General features: G+C 33.6%; 2 protein-coding genes across 2 annotated transcripts; one reads left to right on the top strand and one right to left on the bottom strand.

Moving 5' to 3' along the window:
* Positions 1–222: 222 nt before the first annotated feature.
* Maf1 (repressor of RNA polymerase III transcription Maf1) lies at positions 223–11,601 on the bottom strand. The gene is made up of 4 exons (XM_085955486.1): positions 10,798–11,601; positions 4,515–4,635; positions 3,176–3,453; positions 223–2,214 (listed from the first exon to the last, which is right to left on the bottom strand). The coding sequence occupies exons 1-4, from the start codon at positions 11,025–11,027 to the stop codon at positions 2,151–2,153; spliced, it is 693 nt and encodes a 230-aa protein (XP_085811612.1). The 5' UTR covers positions 11,028–11,601; the 3' UTR covers positions 223–2,150.
* A 522-nt stretch (positions 11,602–12,123) lies between these two features.
* LOC147066293 (superkiller complex protein 3) lies at positions 12,124–16,799 on the top strand. Its single transcript, XM_085955449.1, has one exon. It carries the CDS (start codon positions 12,384–12,386, stop codon positions 16,197–16,199), a length of 3,816 nt encoding a protein of 1,271 aa, XP_085811575.1. The 5' UTR covers positions 12,124–12,383; the 3' UTR covers positions 16,200–16,799.
* Positions 16,800–22,883: the final 6,084 nt, after the last annotated feature.

Below are 22,883 nucleotides of genomic sequence, written 5' to 3'. Positions count from 1 at the left end.
AATAGAAACAATTGCAATAAACTAGTGTTGCTTATAGGCACTATGTTTATTGTTACAGTTCTATGAAACAAGACTAATAAAATTACTGTATCCTATATTTTTACGCAACGTGGCTTATGTTCTGCAGGTGTTTCGATTAAGACTGACCAACACATCATTCATAATACATATTACACTTATTAGAATAGCTAAGTTTTAGCTTTGGTAATGAAGCAACAGACAATCTGGAGATAGGTGGGATATTTATTTCATTCATGACAGTTGTGTATTTACAATCATTTTAATTATACAATAATATTATGTGCAATCTACGGTACCATATCGAATGACACTCAAATAAATACAATTTTTCGTACATCCAGACCACATCACTACAATAAAGTTTAAGGCTAAGCATAAGGGATAACACAAATTAATAAAAAATAATAATTAAATCTCACGAAACACGTTTATATTTCTTATAATATACTTCAACCGCTCTAGCAATGCGGTTCTCACACAATAGCAGATAGAGAATCATAAAATTTAATAATGACCTATACTGTCTTATGCCGTAGGCAGGGTATAGTGACTTTTTAATTCCACAAACTGTTATGGTGGTATATGAGCATTGTTAAAGTGGTTGTAGTATGGGAAGAGCATGAGAGCTATAATTATAAATTACCAAAAACCATCATTCAATTTCCAAATCTGGATAATTTTGTCATTTATGTTTTATGGTAAATATTATCTCTAGCTGACAATGCTAAAAATGTTTTTGCAGAAATATTTTTGTCAATTCATTTAAAAAGGGACACAAATATGAGATAATAACAATAAAATGAAGTTTGATAATATTTACATACATTATGTCACCACTCTGAATAGTAAAAGTGAAACAATCGCAATGAGTGTTAGAATCGCCCATATCATGAAAATAAAAATAATTTCCACAAAATAATGAGTTCCTTTATAATAATACTTCAAAGTTTTTTAATCAAATACTTTTGAGAAAAATTTAAATCAAACACAATGTGCAAAAATATGATAAAAGTATAAATCACAAAAAGATATTTTAATACTCATGATGGTACCAACGACTGTGCAGTTTTGTCAAGCAAATTTATCAGCAGATGACTCATTAACAGGGCATGGATAAAATGCACACATGATGCTCATGTATTTTATTATCGTGACTGGATTATGCTCAGTGTTGGGTATCAGACATTGCCTGTGCTTTCCCATTTATTTACTTATTGTCACTAGAAGAATTATTACTTAAAAATCTCAATTTATTTATTTAAAGCTAAATGAAAACCATATGACGCTCCAACACTACAAGCAATGTAACAAACATGATAGACAAATAATAGTATCATTATTGTTAGTTCACTATTTTATTGATTTGTTCATTATCGAGCAATGGTTTTCAAGACAATTCTGGCGGTGGTCGCATGAAAAAAACACTACAATTAACATTCACTTTGAGACCGGTGAGTTGCTGAAAAATCATTATGAAGATTTAAGTGAGTATTAGAATCACCGTAAGAAATTTATTATTACTTTTGAAAAAATGTTTTTTTAAGTATAATACTATATTAGCATAGTAGGCAAGAGGCCACATAGCTTAGAGACAGCATTGGCTGGAATGTAAAACAAAATTAAAATAGTATTGAAGAAAAGTATAATCCAATATGTTAGTATTATTGACAACACATGTTGGCAATGAATATGAATACATGTCATATTAAAAAAAACCTCTATAGCTGCGTCAAAAAGCAGATATGAAAAACCAATAGCCTCTCCCATGTACAATAGTGATTTGTGAGACATAAAAATTATTTTTCTTAATAAAAATAAAGCAATGTTTAGTTTCACATGAAAACATTAACATAAACCATTTTCAACTGAGCATTTTAACTCTCTTATTCAAAAATATAGTGCAGTAGTGTTTCCATTAGACAATAATGGGTGGAATTTCGGAGAATGATATTAATAATTGAGCCGGCATTCTATAACAATACATTGCTCAAAATACATTACAAAATTCCGCAAAGAAATTGCCAAAATGTCTAATGGTAATTTTAATAAAGAATTATTGTTATTTCCAGGCCTTACTGCCAAAGCACTGCACAATGATGTGACAAGATTTAAAAGTCAATCTATCCAAATCAGTACACATCTTCATCTTCGTCCATAGCAAAATCAACTCCAGAATCGGCGGCGTATATAGGACTGAAAAATTAAACAATAAGTTAATTAGTATTACACTATTGATTGATCACCATAACTCACATACGTATATATTGTAATTAAATCATTATCAAATTGACCCTTTGTCCCAGGCGAATTCTTGAAAATAGATTAATGTGATGGATGATTGATGTTTTAATAACCAATATCAAGTCAGTCTGTATCGATGATTCCCAACCAAGTAAGCGTGCTGATGCCGGGGTTCCCCGCAAGAACTCACAAAAACCGCTTTTTACGCCTTTTTACGCACCCCCGTTGGTGACTGGTCAAAAATTGTTTATTGTTTTTAATGTATATTTAACCAGTGCAAGGACCTGGTTGAAAGGGAGAAACGGTTGGGTGTACAGGTAATAACTATTCCTCGTAATAAAGTCTGTTAATACAACCTCCACTACGTGGAGCCCCACATGCTCTGCTTTTGAATCAAGCATGAAGCATTTTAAAAGTTTAAGTCATAATCTAATGAAAAAATATTTACAATTGAATCTAACTATTCCAACACTATCCGAACTTAACTGAATGTATTAAATTCATGTATACGATATATACAATATTTTAAATAAATATGTGTTTGCGCATTTCGATACTTCTATTCTTCTGTATGCGACACTCAGGTAAAAGTAGACTTTGAACTCATGGTCTTTGTGAATCCTATTACATATACAGAACTCATGCAATTGCTTATAAAAATAAGAAAGCAACAGTCAACTTAAACCAATGAATGATTCAGTGTAAATAAACACCAACTAACAGTTTGACATATGATACCGATACACATAATATAATATGACACATTCTACAATTACATGGTGGACATTTGTTATTCTTATTCTTGTATTTAATTAAAATATGCAGATCAAGAAATATTATAAAACATGAATGATAATTTTTTAATATTCACATTATATAAAACTGTTAATAGAGACCATCGATAACAACTCACTTTATAGCTCTGCACGTGAAGAATACAATCCTCTTCAATTTTCTATTGTACAGAAAATAGTTGAAGGACCACAGACAGCCGGGCTCCCCGAATGGGTCTGACGCGAGGTCAGGATTGTAGCTGTAAATATCACACTCGGCCATGATGATTTCATCATCGACAGCCGCCCATAGAGGCCCCCGCAGCCCTCTGTACTGCTCCCCGGCCACCGCGCTCAGATTGCCGTCCACTTGCTGCATTACGAACTGTAAGGAGGGCTCCTTGCTGAATTCGTGGCTCTGAAAATAATAAGAAACAATCAGGTGATACCGTTATGATGATGATACCAAAAAGAATGCACATACACATCTTCTGGTGATTGCTGTATACAATCAGGGTTCAGTATACAGTTTCAATATTATGCTATAATAATGATGAAATATGATTTGTCGTGTCATTTTCAGATATGTAGTTTTACCTATGGGGAACACCAAATAGGTGCTGCAAGTGGGGCCCCTGACTGATTAAGTCTATGTCGGTTTCCTAGATTCTATAGCAGCGCATAACTAAATGCGTCATTTCTGCTTCTTAATATTGGCAATGTAACTCAACTTGAAAAATTAAAAACCTATTATATTTAAATCCCCACCTATTTTCAAAATGTTTCTTTAATGCCAATTGTATTCAAAAGCAGTGTTGCCAAACGTACTACAATTGTAGTATTTGTACTATAATCATGGTCCGCGTACTATTTACAATATTAAAAAGGTATGGTACGACCAAAATACAATAATTTTGAATATCGGAAAAAATAGGCTAAAGTACTAAAATTTCATTATTTCTGTTCTATAAATTTGTACAAAGTACTATAATTTCGTAATAGAAGACAATTTGGTGAACCGAAAAAAAAAGTTGGTTGAAAGATGTGAAAAAGCCCTCGACTTTAATATAGAATTTATTAAATTCGCAGGTGAGCATTTTCGGTCGGAAGAGGTACCTACCTTAATAAAAAAGGGCCTTGGAATTTGTCTAATTCTCCATTTTTTTTCTTGTGAGTAACAAAAAAATGTATACATATTAATGTATATAATTTCTTGGACCGCATACTCATAATTTTAGATTGAAGAAGTAATAATTCAGTGTAGTTATGCAGAAAGCAGCCAGTCTAAAATGTGGGTTAATATGAGCCATCATATTCACCATAATGTAATATGTGTTTTCTAAGTTTTTTGATCATTAACTATGACACACACAAAACTAACACGAATATTCCATTTATCCCCTCAAAGTTATTCATACTGTTAGCTATGTATGGTGTGTATCACTAAAATAAGAGATTACCAATAAGGAGAATATTTACCCTTGCATTGGAGAAATCATAATCGTGAAACGCAGAATTCAATGTAGCTATCAAATAGAATAGCGTTTTTCTTGAAATTGTGTCACACAACATTCCTTCTTCATCGCCTGACAAACTTCGGCTGGAAAAAAAAAATTAAATTCACATTCAATATTGTCTACTCCATTGGTATTTAAATTGGAGGTTGGATAGAAATTGAAAGGGATATTAGGAAATATTTTAAAACCTAAAGTGGGTAATAATTTATTAAGTAAAAACAAATACTTAATATTGTTTGATATTTAATTATTGAAAACCTTTGAAACCAAAGAACAAGTTGAATTTTTTTTTTGTTAACTTTTCTCTGCAGTCTCAAACATACTATTATTATTTTAAAAAAATCTCCAAATGAGTTCTGTGTCAAGAGAGGTGTGCCTCGAGAATAAAATGTACTAGGTAGGGTCCCAAGATCATGAGGAGCATTTATGATCTCGGACAATATATAAAAAAAATGTGGAAAGACGTTTGTGGATAAAAAAAAGTTTTAGAAGCTGCGGTCTAATCTACTTAATATCACATATATTTTGTCAATGAGTCTTCTAACTCATAAATTGAACCTAAAACATGTTTATTAATCCATTTATTCGAAAAAAATGACGTAACAAAATTGATTACATAGTGATTAGCCGACACGCTACAATACACAGTAAAAATACAAAGTATGCAATAATTTTATTATAAAAGAGTAAGTAGTGAAAATGCAATAGATAAAAAAATATTTAATATTAAGAAATATGAAACAATATTGTAAAATCAAACAACTTTAATTTTTTAAGAAATTGTGTTGATTTTTCCATAAATAATCATCAAGTTACACAATTAAAAATATCTATCAGCATTCAGATTTGGCTTCATTTTAACTCTGCCATAGACACAAATGAGTGATTCGCTCTTTCGTGTTTGTAATTATTTCCCCGTTCTACATAGATTTTTGTGATTAGATAACGACACGATGCTAATCCTTATGTAAAAATTCTCACTTGCACATATGTTATACTTAAATTCCCCTGGTTTGCATAGACAACATTATCGGTTATCTTATCAAAATATTTCACTTAATGTAAATATAATATAAAAAAATATATGATCAGCAGGAATGGCTAAAGTAGAAATATGACATAAATCTGTGTGCAAAACCAAATGGAAGATAAATGAGTATATAATTACTATTTTTATGAGATTGATATTTTATGCAAATTTCTAGTGTATGAAATATTAGAAATAGGGGGACCGTGGCTAATTTGACTAATTTTACAACATTTCGGACTCAATTCCCCTTTTTCTTTCGCACACTAAAATAAACATATAAGGTTTCATAAACAGTTCCATTTGCTATACTGAAATAATTAGTAAGTAGATGGTTTAGAGGCCATCCATAGACTGAAACCATATGCGGGTAAGAACAGTGTGCCATACTAAACTTATGATTTCTGTTCATGGAAACATATTTTCACAAAGTATATTATAAGCATCTGATTGTATCCGTTCATACCATACACTTACACACTTAGTAAAAATATATTTTCATGAACAGAAATCATAAGTTTAGTATGGCACACGGTTCTAAACCGCACACGGTTCTAAACCGCATACAGTTTCAGTCTGAGGCCGCCTCTTAATTTAGGATGTAAAATTCCTATGTAACGAAAATCTTTATCACCATATTCTGCCGAAGATGCAGTTATTAGGATTACCTTTGAATTCCTCTTCCGTGCCTGACTGATGAGACGAGAAGAATTTGGTTCAAACAAATAACAATCATATTGCTTATTTAACTACGACAGTGTATCACTAAGGATAAAATCAATTATATTATGTTGAAAAATCCACATATTAATTGCATTCAAATAAGTATAGACATAACTTAGTTATACATCGTAAAAATATTACGCAGCAACCCAGTCTACCACTGAAAGACATAGAGGTGGTCAGCGAATATGTTTATTTCATGTCAGGTCGGGTATCTGATAAAGTTGGATACGAATCTGACAAAAAGTGTAATGTTCAAATTGCAAATAAAGACCAAAAAGTTAACAAATCAATTAAAATGTGTCTAGTAACGTGAGCCTTTATAAACCAAATCAAAAATGCCATGGGTTTTCCAATGACACAGACGCTGTATGCTACTGAATATCGAGATGGGTTGAGTAAAGCCTCAGAGAAAGCTGCCCGAAGGCCATATCATCCGGGTCACGATGCTCAGTCATGAGGTCCCAAAATAGAAGCCACAACTAATATAATAAATCATCTGTGCATTAATATATTAATTAGGCACCTGTATAAATATTCATCGATCTATCTTACACGTAATTATCGAATAAGACAGCATTCAGATGCAAAAGAATATTATAATTTTTTTTTTTTTTAGATTAAATGAATAATTGACGGAAAGTAAATGTATAAATGGCTTGCTTAGCAACAGATATTTGGCAAATACCTAAGTAAGTGATTGTATTGAACACTTTCGAATGCATAACTAATAATAAATGTAAACAAAACAACTGACAGTATTTCTCATTCTTTGTACATAAACATAATACAAGCAGTACTACAGACTAAGTGACCTCTACTTAGATAATAATAATTATGACATACACCAATAACTAAGTAGTATCAATCTGTTGTTATTTATTTACTAAGCACATAAAACAATACTAACTGCCACTGGTTTCCAGTTTGCTTGTATCGATAAATATTGTAAATTAGTTTCATATCAGTTCAATTAATATCTAATTAATTTTTCATTAACAAGTAATCTTCGACAGCTGCCAATGTTAACCTGTTATACAATCACTATCCAATGTATCTATATGATAACGATATTGTTTTTCGCTGATGACGGTTCTTCCCAGTTATTTGTTTGGGAATGTTGATAGACAATACATAATATTACAGATGTGTTTCCCAAATAGAATTCCTCGGTTAGCTGGTTTTTGTGATATTATTTTAATAATGAGATTGAATGATGAGTAACTAAAAATATTTAAATCACACTTAAAACTCTGCTAAGAGCCAAGCCGCACACCACTGAAGATTCAAGCTGTAGTACTCTGGATCGGATTTACCATAGGGCTGAGCTAAAGGGGCCATAGCCCAGGGTCACTAAATTAATAAGGGCCGCGGAATCAAAAAAATTATGAACAAAACCGCAAGGCGGATGAAGCATCTGCTTCTGCTCCAATGAATATGGAAGGTCCTCGTAGTGCAGTGCGTAAAGGGCTGGTCTGTCATCCGAAGGCTCCGGGATCGATTCTCGGTGAGGTCACAAAATATTTATATAATTTTTCAAAGCCTGGGTTGATCCCATCTATTACTAATTAAACTACTGTTTCACTACACTATTGTAATTGAGCCTTATGGTCAGTTGCAGTATTAAAAATAATATAGGTATATATTATATATACAGTCGAACTTGGTTATTACGAGGAAGATGGGACCAACTGAATTTGCTCGTTGTAAGCATTACTCTTTATATCAGAGAATAGGTATTTTTAAATGAGCGGTCACATAACACAAAAAGTCACAATTCAAACAAAAATACACAATTACAATGTTTCCCCGATACAAGCATTCATAAACTACAAAAGAAGTTGTTTATTGTAATGAAGGCTGGTAGGTACCTACAGACTTCACAAACCTTGGACTTTTTACATGCAATTTCAACCATATGAGTGGATACTTTTTCAATATTGTCGGCGAAAACACCAATTAGGTAGGTGCTTAGACACTTAACTAGTGTCATAAACGTAATCCGATCCCGGCGGCATCCTGTCCGGTTGGATTTTATTGCTTAGGGTCGAAAATGTTTTTAAACGATCGACACATTAACAGTTTTAAGAAAAATTTTGACGATATTTTTGCTCGGTAAGACAAGTAGCTCGTTATAAAAGTGAATGAATTGTATAGAGAAAATCATAAACTAAAATGTCAACGAATGTTTCCTCATTACATCCGAGATCTCGCTATGTCCATGATTCTTAATAACTGTATAATATAATAATTATGTATACATAATATTAATATACATATACAATATAACCTTGTTTTTACGTGCCCGGAATTCACGTTTTCCCGGCAATTGCGTGTAATTTTTTCAGTCCCGATGTATTTCAGTACATTTAATACCCGCATTTACGTTTTTCTTTCCCGCGATTTATGTCGGAAATATTCAAAATATGTGAGTTACGCGCGCCTGACAATGATTGGGTCGTGAAATTCGAACGGCGTAAGGTTTTTGGAGGGAAAACTCCGTGTCTTTAGAACGGCACACGGTGATTGGTCGGCGAGCGACGCTGTGATTGGCCCGAGTTTGGAGCATAACAAGGTGATTGGTCCATTGGTCACCATCTTTTCTTTTGGCATCGTGCTTGTGTTTTGTATACACTCCGTCTGTCATTATTCTGTCATCAGTCTTACAAGTTACATGTTTATTTCATAATGCTTTCGGTTCGATGATTATTGATTTTTACGTCCTTATTCTTTCAAACACATAATGTCTAACCAAAGGAAAGCTTTGTCTGTTTTTTAATAAAACGTTATTTTTTAGAAACATAAAATTTAAATGTTTTTCAATACCCCCCTTTTACATTTTCCCTCCAATTAGGTTTTTTTCTTCAGTCCCTTAAAAAACGTAAAATAGGGGTTATACTGTATATTTAATTTTTTTTAAAACTCAATAGAAGTAGGCAAGCATATAATAATATAATAATATTAATGAAATCTATATACGTACTATTATTATAAAAATATCAAATGCCGCCCATGTTCACCTGCAGCACCTGTAACACCTACGATACCTTGGAATCAGGTGTTATGCCTAACACAGACCAATATACATCGGTTCGATGAACATTGAACATTGTCCACAAACTGTTTGAAAAATTTATCAAAATTGTTTCTGAACATTTCTATTAAAAACATTTGCGAAAATTGAATATATTCTGCTGCATATTTTCCTGTTTTCATGAATTTGTAGCGCCGTATGACTTGGCCCAAGGTTTATTAATTTTATTTAAAGTTGACCATTAGTGACCATAATTAAGGCTAGACCTCAGTTGAGGCATGGTCTAAAAAGATCGTGGCTAGGCGATGCGCAGATTGCGGGTCGCGGGTGCAAATGACGCATGCCGAACGAAATATAATTTGTCATATAAATCCAACATGCGTCCATTTAATGTTCTGTTTATTGTTCTATTAGTAACAATAATAATATATTCATTGACATGTTTTCTTTTTCAAGTAAATGGGTAACGTTTTTAGTTGCCTTTACACAATTTAAGAATCAATACCCCCGTCGCCATCACGAAACAAATTGATGTGTTCCCAGCTCGACGTTCTCTCTCCGAATGCCAGCGAGTCCAAAATTTTGTTGCGCCTATAGTTCAAAATTATTTGCCGTTTCACTGATGTATCGTCATAAGTGTATAGGTATGTATATATATGTAGATATGAGTAATCACCATTTTGAAACAGTTTTTGCATTCAAAAGTCCAGTGGCATCATGAGGTAACGTCCTAGTTAGAATATTGGAAATCAAATAAGACTCGTCAACATATTTTTTGGATCATAGGTTTGGATTAACAAACATTTCGTGGTTATGAATAAATTGAATGAAGTGTATCCATCACTATTGGTAAAAAATGTTGTTTTTAAGTTGTAATTTTGGATCTCGGTTGTGGAGAACAATTACAGATTTTCTTGAAGAATTTGAAGTAAAAGACTGAGAAAAAAATATAAATGTTACACTAAAATACTTCAGGGGTTCCATTACGTTATACAAAGTATGAAAAAGTTTCGTGCACAGATTAATAAAAAGAATTCAGATACAATACACTACATTTTGATGCAGAGTTTTGAATGTGTGAGTGTCCTACGAAAATGAACCACACATTATAGACGTGCAATAGTGTATGATGCAACCTTCAAATACAGCAATATTGAATGAGCGTCAGTGCATAAACCGAGAGTAGTTGTTAGAACGAAGGACAAGCGTATTCTTAATGAGTGTTTAAGTTTATGCCATATTCTTCTACGCTCGAGATCGGTTGCCTGTTACTCCACACCTGTATTTCTGTTCCCATTATTTCTGAGTTCCCTGGTTCCGTGACTAAAATTAATTTGGAAACACTGTCACAGCAACATGGTGCAGTTTTATTATTAATTTTAATCGAAAAATGCAGCACTTAGTTGTACACAAGAGTTGGTAGCCAAGTATAAACTTGGGTTGCAATATGTCATTAATTACCTGTAAGACCCACACCCTGGAGACATCCCGAGTGCTGTTTGAGGCGGACTCAGTGCTTGAAGTTCATGAGGAGTTCCCCCTTCCGAGGTGAACCTTTTGTACAAGGCTTTATCTCCTCCTGCCATTTTGCAACTGTAACTCTCGATCCTGCCGGAGATCGTACTGTCTCCGGTTTGAATGGATAGTGCACTGTTGATGGCTTCGAAGCGACTGCTCTCGAGTAGTTTCATGGTTAATTTTGTTGTTTAACCAGTGGCAAGTAAACAAAATTAAAAACACAATTCAAACTTAATTACTTATATCGAGATTTATACAACTTTGTTGTGTTCTAACTATGCTTGTTGCAATAAAGTTTCTGAACATTGTCGTAGGGTGTATGAATATGCCTTTTCGTTTCGAGTGTATCAAACTTGCACTAGGGTAAAGAGATAATTGGCGAATATTTTCCACATACAAAAGATTTGATAACATCACAAAAGTGAATAGAAGTGTAGCAAAAGAATCTATTGATATTATTATGGGGGTTTACGGGATTTATTTATAAATAGTCCAAAGCTTGGCTTTGTTTCAAGGGCGAGTCCAAGTTATAATAGTTGACACAACAAACCGAGGGGAATATTACTGTTCAGAACCTTTTGAATCATTCATGATTGACATTTGAATATAACGTTGCACAAATATAACACCACTACACAAGACTTCACTATCTGACAAACGATATTAATACAATTTTTAACGATACATTCACTTTAGTCGAAGAAAGCGGAGGACATATTTTTATTTACAATATATCAGTGTGGCTATACCTATAATTTAATGATGCAGTTAAAATGACAGGGGACAGCTATAAATAAAGGAATAAATGAAAATATATATGAAAATACATAAAAATATACGAGTAATATTTTTCAATTATTTGTTTTTTAATCTTGATGAATTGTAACTTTGGCTGTTTTTATTATTACCATAGTTTCGGATTGCAAATTACCAGTCTATGGCAAATAGCATTGACTAATATACTTGTCTATGCATAGTTAAGTATATTAGTCTATGGTACTGTACTGGCACGACTGGCACTCAGTGTTGCCATGTCTACTGAAATTTCAGTAGATTCACTGAAATTTTGGTCAGGAAAAGAAGTATTTATGATATTTGTGATGAATAAAAGTCACTTTTACATGATATTTCAAAAGACACTTGTGAGATTATATCAATATGCACGCTTTCACCAAACACACTTGTTGAATTTCATACATTTTTGTCAATCTACTGATATTTTGAAGAAAAAATCTAAATATCTACTGAATTTTGAAAATTTTAGTTGGCAACACTACTGGCACTTGCCACCCTGACGTTTTGTTTGCTGTTTAATTGTACAATAATAATATTATTTCAGTTCATTTCAGTTTATCCGGTGTTAGTAATTATTAACTAAGTGATCAGAACTACAATATAGTATCATTACATTCTTATTGGATCTCTTCTCATTAGTATATTGCACAAACAGCGTACTTGAGCGAGATATTAACATGAAAATTTATGAAGAAAAGCATATTATAATCTGACATTACTTCCAATTCTCCAAAATGAGCGAAATCAAAGCAGCATTGAAAGATGCCAGAAATGCAATTGATAAAAAGGAATTCCAGGAAGCTATTAAATTTTGCAAGATCATTCTTCAAAATGATAAAAACAATTACAATGCCCTGATAATGCTGGGAGCCGCTTTGCAAGATTCTGACGAAGCTGCTTTCGCATTTAAAAAAGCAATATCAATCAAAAAGGATAAAATCTTGGCCTGGCAAGGTTTAGCCAATTATTATGAAAGGAAGAAATCGCCTGAAAATGACAACGAACTCATAGGTATTTATGAGTACATGTTTAAAGCCGAAGAAGATACAGGCAAGTGTATTAATATTTACAACAAATTGTATGAGCTTGCTCAAACGTCTGATGATCTGCCAAAGATTGCCGAGATACTTTTTGGACAGGCTGTTAATAATGATAGTATAGAAAAGAAAAATGCAGCTTGTCAAATACTTTTGAAGCTACTTATGAATAACCAATCAGCTGCTTCGGAAGAATTGATTAATTTATTTGAAAAGGTGCTTGTTAACACAAATTTTAAGGATTTAGATGACAATTTTCGCATTAAATATTTGAATTACATCCACAAATCAAAGGGATTAAATATTGCGTCACTGTCATGCTCTGAACTTTTAAAAGACAATATTTCAAATAATATAAAAGAGTGGTTTTGCAAAAAATATGTGGAAGAGTTTATTTTGAAGAACATTCACGATACCCCAGCGGAAATATTGACGTACATTGACGAATTACTCCTGGCTGATGAAAACTCTGAAATTGGTAGATTAACTAAAGCCGTTTTGCTGTATATTCAGAAAGATTATATAAATGCATATAATAATGCTTACATCGTACAAGTGTACAGAAAAGCTGACGTGTTCGTTTATGTTATACTTGGTTTATGTTGTTTACGTCTCCAGAGATGGTTGGAAGCCGAAAGTATCGCCCAAAACTTACTGTTGAATAATGATGAATACTTGAGTACCATCATAATGAAAATTCTCTTAACTTCTCTATCCTCGCAACAAAATGAAGAAAAATGTCTTCAGGCATTTGAAATTCAAACGAAGATTGAAACTTCTCTCGAGGAGGCTGAATATATTTCATTATTGAAGGGGTATATTTATGTTAATAATTTAAATGAAGCTGAAGTATGTTTGATGCATTTAAAAGAATCTAATGATTTCTTTGCTTTAAACGCAATGTTTTTATCTCAAACTAAGAGAGTGGAAGAAGCATTACAAATTTTGGAGAGTAATAAAACTGATCATCCTTCTTGCTGGCTCGAGTTAGGATTACTTTATTGCAAACGTGACGAATGTGAAAAGTCACTGATGCCTCTTCTGCATGCCGCGAGAGTGTTTCCTTTTAACTTTGAAATATTCGTCGCGCTGGGAGATTATTACAGTAAATTTAACGTCAACCTAGAGAAGGCTAAGAAATGCTATCTTAAAGCGTTCACTCTCAATCCGGAATGCGCTAAGGCCGGCAAATGTCTGAGTAGTATTTATAGGAGTCTACATAACTGGGCAGAAAATTATGATCTCTTGAAGAACTTGAAGGGATGGCACGGATCATGGTCTTGCTTGCAATTCGGTCTTCATCATCTCGCGTTGAATGAATGGGATGAAGCTGTGTTCTACTTGCGTACTTTTCTACGATTGAATGCTAATAATGTTGAAGCGTGGGAATTATTAGCCGACGCGTACTATTCGAGAGGATCATTCACTTCAGCGTTGAAATGCTATAAAAAAGCTACGGAGCTAAATAATCAAAGGAAATATTCTCTCGTTCAAATTGGCTCAATACATTGTCTTCTTGGCGAATATGCTGAAGCTCTTGTCACTTATAAAACTTTGAATGACATGCAATTTTTACCTGCGCTCAAAGGAATGGCTGAAGTCAAACTGGCAATAGCAAATGAGAAATACACTCAAAACTTATATGGAAACTGCCGAGATAATGCTCAAGATGCCATCGAATTGGCTACGTCCGCAATATTGATCGAAGGTCAATTTGTTTCTCTTTGGAAAATACTATCCAACGCCGTATCCGTCATAGCCAGATTGCCGTCTAAATATAAATGGTTGTACATTGATGGTAAATTTATCGGAGACGAAACTAAAAAGTTCAAAATGTTCAGCAAGAATGACGTGTACACTTTGGCAATAAGATTTTTTTGCAGAACTATCAATTTGGCTTCTGACAATAACAGTTACCTTTACTACGATCTCGCATCAATTTATTTAGATTACTATAGGACGACCGATGACCCTGATGTCATTCAAAAAGCTTTTGCCGCTATTAAAAAATGTCTGAGCATTGAGAAAAATGATTGGCAACACTGGAATTTACTCGGTGTAATATGTATGTGTAAGGACATAAAGAAGTATAGCCTCGGGCAGCACGCCATTATAAAAGCTATAGAACTGGACTTCAGTAACGCTATGCTTTGGAGTAATCTCGGCATACTGTACTTTTACCTGGATAATATAGCATTATCCAATAAATCATTTCAGAAAGCTCAACAGTTCGATCCCGCCTATCTGCAAAGTTGGATCGGTCAAGCATTAATAGCGGAATCCGTAGGTCACGAAGACGCGATGGACCTTTTCAGACATTCTTCTCAATTAGGTTTCCACAAAGAGAGCAGTCTGGGGTACGCTGAATGGGTCTGTAAAACTTTAATGACCTCCATATCTAAAACTGATTCGAAAGTTGAATATTCCATCAAAAATATGTTCGCTATACCGACAGCCTGTGACCTTATGACGTGGTTCAGCGAGTATGATATAATGGATGCGTGCTCACTCAATATCTATGGAATTATCTTAGAGAAGATGGGTATATTTCATAAAGCTGCTAAGTCTTATGAGGAAGCTTTAAACCACGTCGATGACACTAATAAAGATACCGTTGTTGTTAATCTCGGGAGGGTATATATCAGACTTAAAAGGTTTCAAGATGCAGTCGCCATGTTTAAAAGTGTTTCTACAAACAGTTTTCATTCAACCACTGGACTAGCTTTGGCTACGTATAGGTGCGGAAAGTCAAAAGATTCCTTTTCTTTGTACAATATTGCGTTGAAAACACTATCTATCAGTGACAATGAGAAGTCCGAACTTCTCGTCGCCATGGCGGGCATGGTTTATAAGTTCCAAGGAATGATTGATGCCAAAACGATACTCTTCCAGAGTATTCAATTAAAGGCGGCTGTACCTCTATCGGGACTCTTGGCCATATACGCTTTAGGGATGCTTCACGATGATCCTGATCTTTCAAAGCTTGCGATGAGTGAAATATTAAAAATGAAATTAAGAAATACTGAATCTTTTTCCATCGCATTTTTGGAATCGTATTTAATGCTGAAATCTAATGATCCTAGAGGAGCGATCACAAATTTATCGAGGCACGCTCATATCAGACCCGATGATCCCGCTTTGTGGCGATACATGTCACAATTTTGTGTCTTAGAATCGTGTACGAACCCACGAGTCGCAAGCCAAAGTGCACAAAAAGTGATCATTTTGGGACAATCTAAAATGGACGCTTGTAAGTCTCTGATAATAGCCAGTCTATCAGAGTTGCTGCTTGGAAACTTCAAGAAAGGAAAGAGATTCGCGCAGAAAGCTTTGCATCTGTACCCGGATAACCCACAGAACTGGGCTGTTCTAGTGTCTATCTTATTGCCGGATTGTGATAATTTGGGTGTAAGAAAATGGGCATTGAACATGATGGCCTATGTGAAAGATACTTTATCTGTTAATGAAAAATTTGTACCATGGGTGAAATCTATTGAAATGTCTTTGAATTAGCATACATTCCATGTAAGTAGAACCTCGATTACTAATTGAGATGAAAAAAAAAAGAAATACGGCACTACTATACCATTCTTGGAAAATTTCACTAGTTTTTATCAGTATTTTTTTCTGGTATTAAAATAATCATAATGAAATCCGAATAATACGTAGAGTATGGATTAATTCTCCCAGTTTTTTATCCATCAAATCAATGGTTATGATTCTACCACAAAGATACCAATCCAATCAGATTATTTATTAGAAAGGTTGTGTATAATTAATTTTCATTATATTTTTTAAACTAGATTATTTATGTATCAAGTATCCTCTCATGAACTCTATAACAAAGATAATATTATTATACTCTTTATTTTTAATGAAATAACTAAGTATCTGTGTACAAAATTTTATTATAAACAAATCATGTATCCTAATTATATATGTTCAAGTATCCTGCGTAATTACAGTTATTATGAACTTACCACCGTTTAGTTTTATATTGATAATTATAATGATTGTATATTTCGTATTTCTACCATAAATTTTGTATATTGTAGATGAATGTAAAATTATTCAGGAATCAAATGCAATAAATGTTTGGTTTACTTTTTAAAATTTATTAATTAATTGTATGCTTTCATTGTTTACCCAAATAATTCAATTGTGTTGTGGTGGAGTTTAGTGTTTTAATTAAACAAAACATAATATATAAAAATAGTAGAAGGATAAATAAATATTTTGTAATTCAAAGACGATTTGTTATAAAATGTGGACACACATTCACCTTATTAAAAAAAAAAATATGAGCGACCCATATAATCACGTGATGGAAAAATCTATTAAATAAAATCACTTCTGACAAAATTTTCACAGCACACATCTTGGCAGACATTACTCTAATAGGCGGAGCATTCACCTTCAGAGGGAGTGTAATGGGTGTTCGAGAAATCTAATGACAGAATTACTTACTAGAAATGTGATTTACTGAAAAACCTAACTTAGTGCTAACACCGCGACTGGCGCGTTTGGAGTAATTGACCGTTAGATATAATTAACGTGTTATTTAAATGTGGTAGTTAAAAGGTCAGCAGTGATTGTGTTAAGATGACATACATATCTACTTATTTACTTATCCCATGGAGGTAAACGGGTAATGCATTACTAGGGGTGTCAGATAAGAATAGTAAAGTCAATAATACAATTTTTGTGAGTTGTGAAATCATGGGAAGAATTTTTTATTGCATTTAAGACAGCCGAGAACAATTAATGACTAGATACAGTGGACAGTGAAGTTCCATTTAATTAAGGGAGCAGGAATTTAATCTTCCTCAACCAGGACCGTTAATGTTTACTCTCACGTCCGTCACACTCCAGAATTGAAGCATAAGTCAAGCAAAATATCGAACCATGTACCTCAGTCAGATCTACGACACGTAGATTTTTTTGTGAACGCTTTAGTGAACGCTTCAATGCCGCATAAATATGACACTCGGACAGCATCCAGAATCCTGTTTCAATCGAGAAATCATTATTTATTTTTTAAGTTTAATATTGTCGCTAATTTTCTACAAACACGTATCTCAATTTTTAACAGTTTTGAGTTATTTGATGTAATGAATTCAGAATTTGAATATGCACATATTCCACTAACAAGTATCTCAAAATATACTTCATAATATAATAGATTTAAGCAGTAAGAAAAAAATTGTATCGCAATAAAAGATTTTTATAAATATTATATAATCGTATCTTGGGATACGTGTTTGTAGGTACACAGAATACTGAACTCCGACCAATGAATATACTGAAGTTCTTTCTCGCAAGTCAAGATACGTGTTTACTGCAGTAATATTGTGGAATGATTCACAGTAAAGTTGCAACACATACTCGTATCTTCGACATTATGACTTATCGACCGAAAGTGTAATGCGATAGATTGTAGAAACATAACATTTTTTTCATGAAAATATGTGTAACTATACTAAATCGATATTTCATAGAAGAAAATTTATTTCTGAATTAATAGCTGAGGGAATAAAGTTGTTTTTGCCTCTCCTGAAAAGTTGTGCTTTTTGAGATACGTGGTTGTAGAAAAGACAAGACATGTACTTTGAAATGTAAATGTCTTGTAATTCCATTACATCTAATTTATATTACTTATTATGGTAATTGCAAAAATTAACATAGTTTACTCACAAATAAGTATTTATTACAAAAGGCAAGTCTAATGTATCAATCGCAGGATGGATTTTGGTCGATTGCTCTATAAGAATTGAGTCATGAAAATATAAAAAACGTGTAAGCACATATTTGTAATAAAATATGATTTTATCGTGATTTTGAAGAAGAAGCATTAAGAGCATACCTACTTCAGTGAAACAGCAAATAATTTTCAACAATAGGTGGGACGTAATTTCGCACGTGTTGCCAATCAGAGAGCGATAGTCGACCTGTGAGCACGTCAATTTGTTTTGTGATTGCGTCAGAGGAATATATTCTTAAATCGTGTAAAGATGACTAAAAAACGTTATGCATTTACTCGAAAAACAAAACATGTCAATGAATATATTATTATTACTAATATAACAATAAACATAACATTAAATGGGCGCATGCTGAATTTATATGACAAATTATGTTTTGTTCGTCACGCGTCGATAGTGCAATCTGCGCGTCGTGTAGTCACGATCTTTTTAGACCTTGCCTTAGCTGAAGTATAGCCTTAACCATTTGTTTTTGTATTTCCTTAACCAGCTGACTTGAATGTTTTCAAATGAACCATGAGGCAGCTGATGTGACCTCGTCGAAACACTTAATTCGAATGGCTATCATTCACGACATGCTACAGGAATGAGAGAAAGGGAAGGCGTGAATCCCCGCGCTTTAAACTGAGGTGTAATTTCTCTTACCGTCGCACATCAGTGACGATGAGTGTCCAAAACTTTAATCACGAATTAATGAAAAATCGAGTATTTCTTTGTAATGGTGAAAGACAAGTGATGTTGTTTAATTTGTAATGAATGAATGTCGTCAACCAAATATAACATAATTGTTTAAGTGGGGTAGGTAGGTCATGCGTTGCTTAGGGGCGTCAAATGACGAAACAAATACGATCATTACAACTTTTGAAAACTGTGCCTGTTTTCCATGAAGCAGAGATGAGGTCACTTTATTAGAAAGTACAGGCATCTTGATTTTTAAAAATCATAAGGGGACCTCCAAACTTATCAGCGCTTCAGACCTCCATGTAGGTACCTAAAATCACCGCTGTTTGAGAGTGGATTTCGTAGAAATTCTCATATCCTCAGTTAAGTAGATGAGCATATTATGTATGCTCGTACAGGATGAAAATGAAAGACGACGACATTCACAGTCTGCATAAGGGTAGCACTTTGCCTACGGACCAGTGACGTCCTGTGGGGGTAGGCAGGTCATAGGAACAAATAGGTATTACAACTTTTGAGAGCAGTGGCAGTTTTCCATAAAAAAGATGAGCCATTTGCTACATTAGAATAATAATTATCCTTCCATTATTGAAGCATAGAAAACCCAGACAAAACATATAGGTAACTTTTATTTTATCGCACAGATTTTTTTTACAATGGTGTGTCAAAAACAGTGTCACAGACATCCACGTAGCTAAAGCACCACTGAGAGTTAAAAATGCTTAAATTTAAAAATGCTCGAATTTTCAGTAGATAGTGTAGGTATACGTTAATAATTATAGGTAAGTAGGTACCTATCAAACAATTTTTCAGACAATGAAGTAAGTCTGCTTAAGGGCGGTATTTTGTGTAGGGATGTCACTGCCACGGACGTCACTAATAGTAGATCAGATAGACAGGGCTCGAAATGGACCGGAGCGCCGTTCCGGTACCTACATAAGAACCCCAAGACTATCGCTCCGTCTCATGGAACAATTTATTTGACCGTCTGAGCTAGATAGGCCATATAACAAAAAATCTAAATTACTTATTTTGGTACAAGTCGGTTACGGGGAAGCCAGAGGCAAACACATTTTGAAAATAGCCAATATACTGGATTATTTTTTAGCTTAGGTTAGCTTAAGTTAGGTCAGGTTTTAATTCTTGAATTCATGAATTTTGCAAAAATCGGCTATGACAATTAGCGCGGTTCCCACATGGGTTCCCCATAACCGAATTGTACCCTTATTTTCATAATATAAATATAAAATTAAATAACTTGGTTTATGGAAATATTTTCAAGCGCTCCGGTTCGTAAAATTTTCCATTTCGAGCGCTGAAATTCATACCATACAATGTATTTGACACGGTCATGGATGTGCCGTATAAATAGTGTGTGCCTAACTTACATTTTCCGCGACCAAAATAGATTGGGAAGCGCTAGGCGCACATTAATCCTTATTAATTATAGTCAGATAAAACGTATCTAAGTTCAAAGTAAGGCTATTCTGACACCAATAAAGTCGGCAGGAGACATTTATTTCAAGATCGAATCTGAGCATCGGTCTACAATTTTTTATGTTACCCCCCACCAAGTTTGAATGAGATCTAGGAAAAATTCATTATGATTATAGGTAGCAATAAAATACATCAGGTAGGTACTGCTCTACAATTTGATGTGGATGAGGTTAGCAGGTAACATAACAATATTGACCCACCAAAACACTTTTATGGTCGCGATACACGGATCATCTCGTTATAGTGTACAATGCGTCCGATCCAGATTGGCGATCAATACTGACAGTTTTCAGGAGTAACCGTGTCCGGAAATTTGCACACATGCAGTTGGCCGTTACAGTTAATCGTGACCTGTTGTAACGGAAAGAGATGGCGGTGTAGTATTGCGATCAAATCCATGTCTAAAAAACACTTAAAACTACCGGAATAGGTACAGTGGAAAGACAGAAGAAAATAGGTTGGTAAGTACACTAGATAATAATAATCATGTCGTAATACATTATATTTATAATAAATTCTGGTAGGTTTTCGTAAGTAGTCGTAGGTGCCTATGAAATACTTGATAATAATAACAGCGTTATTATCAGGATACTTGATACGAATCAATATCAAAATTTGAATTTAATTAATCTTGAAATTGAATCAAATAAAACTGTAAATAATTATTGTCTGCGCCAATAATGACTGCCACCCGTATCTATACACATTTTTTACCTACAATACGACTTTTTTCGATTCAATTTAATTACGCAATTACGTTGGTTACTGGTAAAATATACTGCACAATCCTTCAATCTATTGAAATAATATTGCTATAGTAAATATAATATTAGTCAAGTAGGTGCCTATGAAATATTAATACTTACAATATATCTTAAATTGGATAAAATTGTCCGAAGGAATGACCGCCCTTAGATCCGTCTATGCACCGCCATCTTTAGATTAAGAAAGCCTGAGCATAACTTTTTGCACAAACAACAAGTGGTCCACCGCCATACTATTTATTGATAATGTACTTGCAAGCAGAGTTTGGTATTCTATAATGAATGAAGAGCATAAATAAGTTATTAGTTATTGTCGTTTAGAATCGACTGTCACATTAACAAACGTCCTAGTGTATTATGATATTATTATACACAGAAGAAGTTTACTTACTTTGATCGTCACTTCCAATGATTACTAACACATAACCACTAAATCAGATGAACTCCAAGGTCTCCAAGATACGTTAAAATAATCTGAAAGAAATCTGAAACTAAGAATACTCAAAGTGAACACGACAGACGCGTCAGTATAAGCACTCTATAGACAATGACAGGTCATTCATAGGCAACGGGAGGGGCGAAAAGTAGGATCAATCGTGTAATGTAACGGCTTCCTTCTTCAGTGGGCAATGTTCTATGTCATGTCCGGAATATAAATTGTTCAAAATTATGCAGTTCAACGTTAGTTTTTGACGTATAGCCCCATGCGAAAATAACATATTTAAAAAATAATACGAAATAAACAACCGCTGGAAAAGACAGAAAAATGTAAGTACGTATCTACCAATCAAAATCAAATTAATGTTCTAATCGAATCTAATAATAATTACAAGATAAAAAGAACTTTTTATAGGTATACAACGTTTTTAAATTTTCTGTTGAATCATATAAACTTGACTTGACGATCAAAAAAATGTGTAGGTACTTGATAGAAATACTGAATAAATATACTGAATTGTCATATTGACACTTATATCGACACACATATTGATTTCCATAGTAACGGACATATCTATTATTAATTTAGTTTCTAGGACTATCTGCTTAGCAACCAATAATAGTATTTTAATTTTTACGGATTTCTTCCGAAATAACTTTTCATAAAAAACAGAATTAACTGAAAATGAAATCAATTCTACTTAAAGATGGCTAAAAGTATTTAAAAAATGCATTGGCATCGTGTTCTGATATACTTATTCTAACAGTTTCAAAGGTCTAGCTAGTCGGGAAGTTAGTTAAAAATCGATAGCAAGATTTTTACCGGACAAATAAGAATACAAGCTAAGAAAAACGTTGTAAAAATGGAACATTACTGTCTACAAACAAGTGTCGCATCTAAAAATGGTTTTATTTTATAACATTAATACAACTTCACGATTAAATGGTCCAAGAATAACAATTTTTATCTCAACGCGACGCGGTAATCTGTTTCCGGTACCACAGCTCGCGATGAACTGTGATACGGTGAACTGCATACGTTTATTTTAGGAAAA

The sequence above is a fragment of the Rhyacophila brunnea genome, unplaced genomic scaffold, assembly GCF_057557595.1.
Source record: "Rhyacophila brunnea isolate RB1 unplaced genomic scaffold, BYU_Rbru_1.0 scaffold_5, whole genome shotgun sequence".
NCBI lineage: Eukaryota > Metazoa > Arthropoda > Insecta > Trichoptera > Rhyacophilidae > Rhyacophila > Rhyacophila brunnea.
The sequence above is the reverse complement of the archived record's forward strand: the minus strand, read 5'-3'. Positions and strand labels throughout refer to the sequence as shown.

What these genes read in the sequence shown, in the direction of transcription:
- Maf1 (XM_085955486.1), bottom strand. Translation starts at nt 11,027, where the DNA reads ATGAAACTACTCGAGAGCAGTCGCTTCGAAGCCATCAACAGTGCACTA. An exon ending in ATGATTTCTCCAATGCAAGG is followed by an intron (nt 3,454 to 4,514) that starts GTAAATATTCTC and finishes TATTATTTTCAG; the next exon opens with AGCCACGAATTCAGCAAGGA. An exon ending in TTCACGTGCAGAGCTATAAA is followed by an intron (nt 2,215 to 3,175) that starts GTGAGTTGTTAT and finishes TTAATTTTTCAG; the next exon opens with TCCTATATACGCCGCCGATT.
- LOC147066293 (XM_085955449.1), top strand. Translation starts at nt 12,384, where the DNA reads ATGAGCGAAATCAAAGCAGCATTGAAAGATGCCAGAAATGCAATTGAT.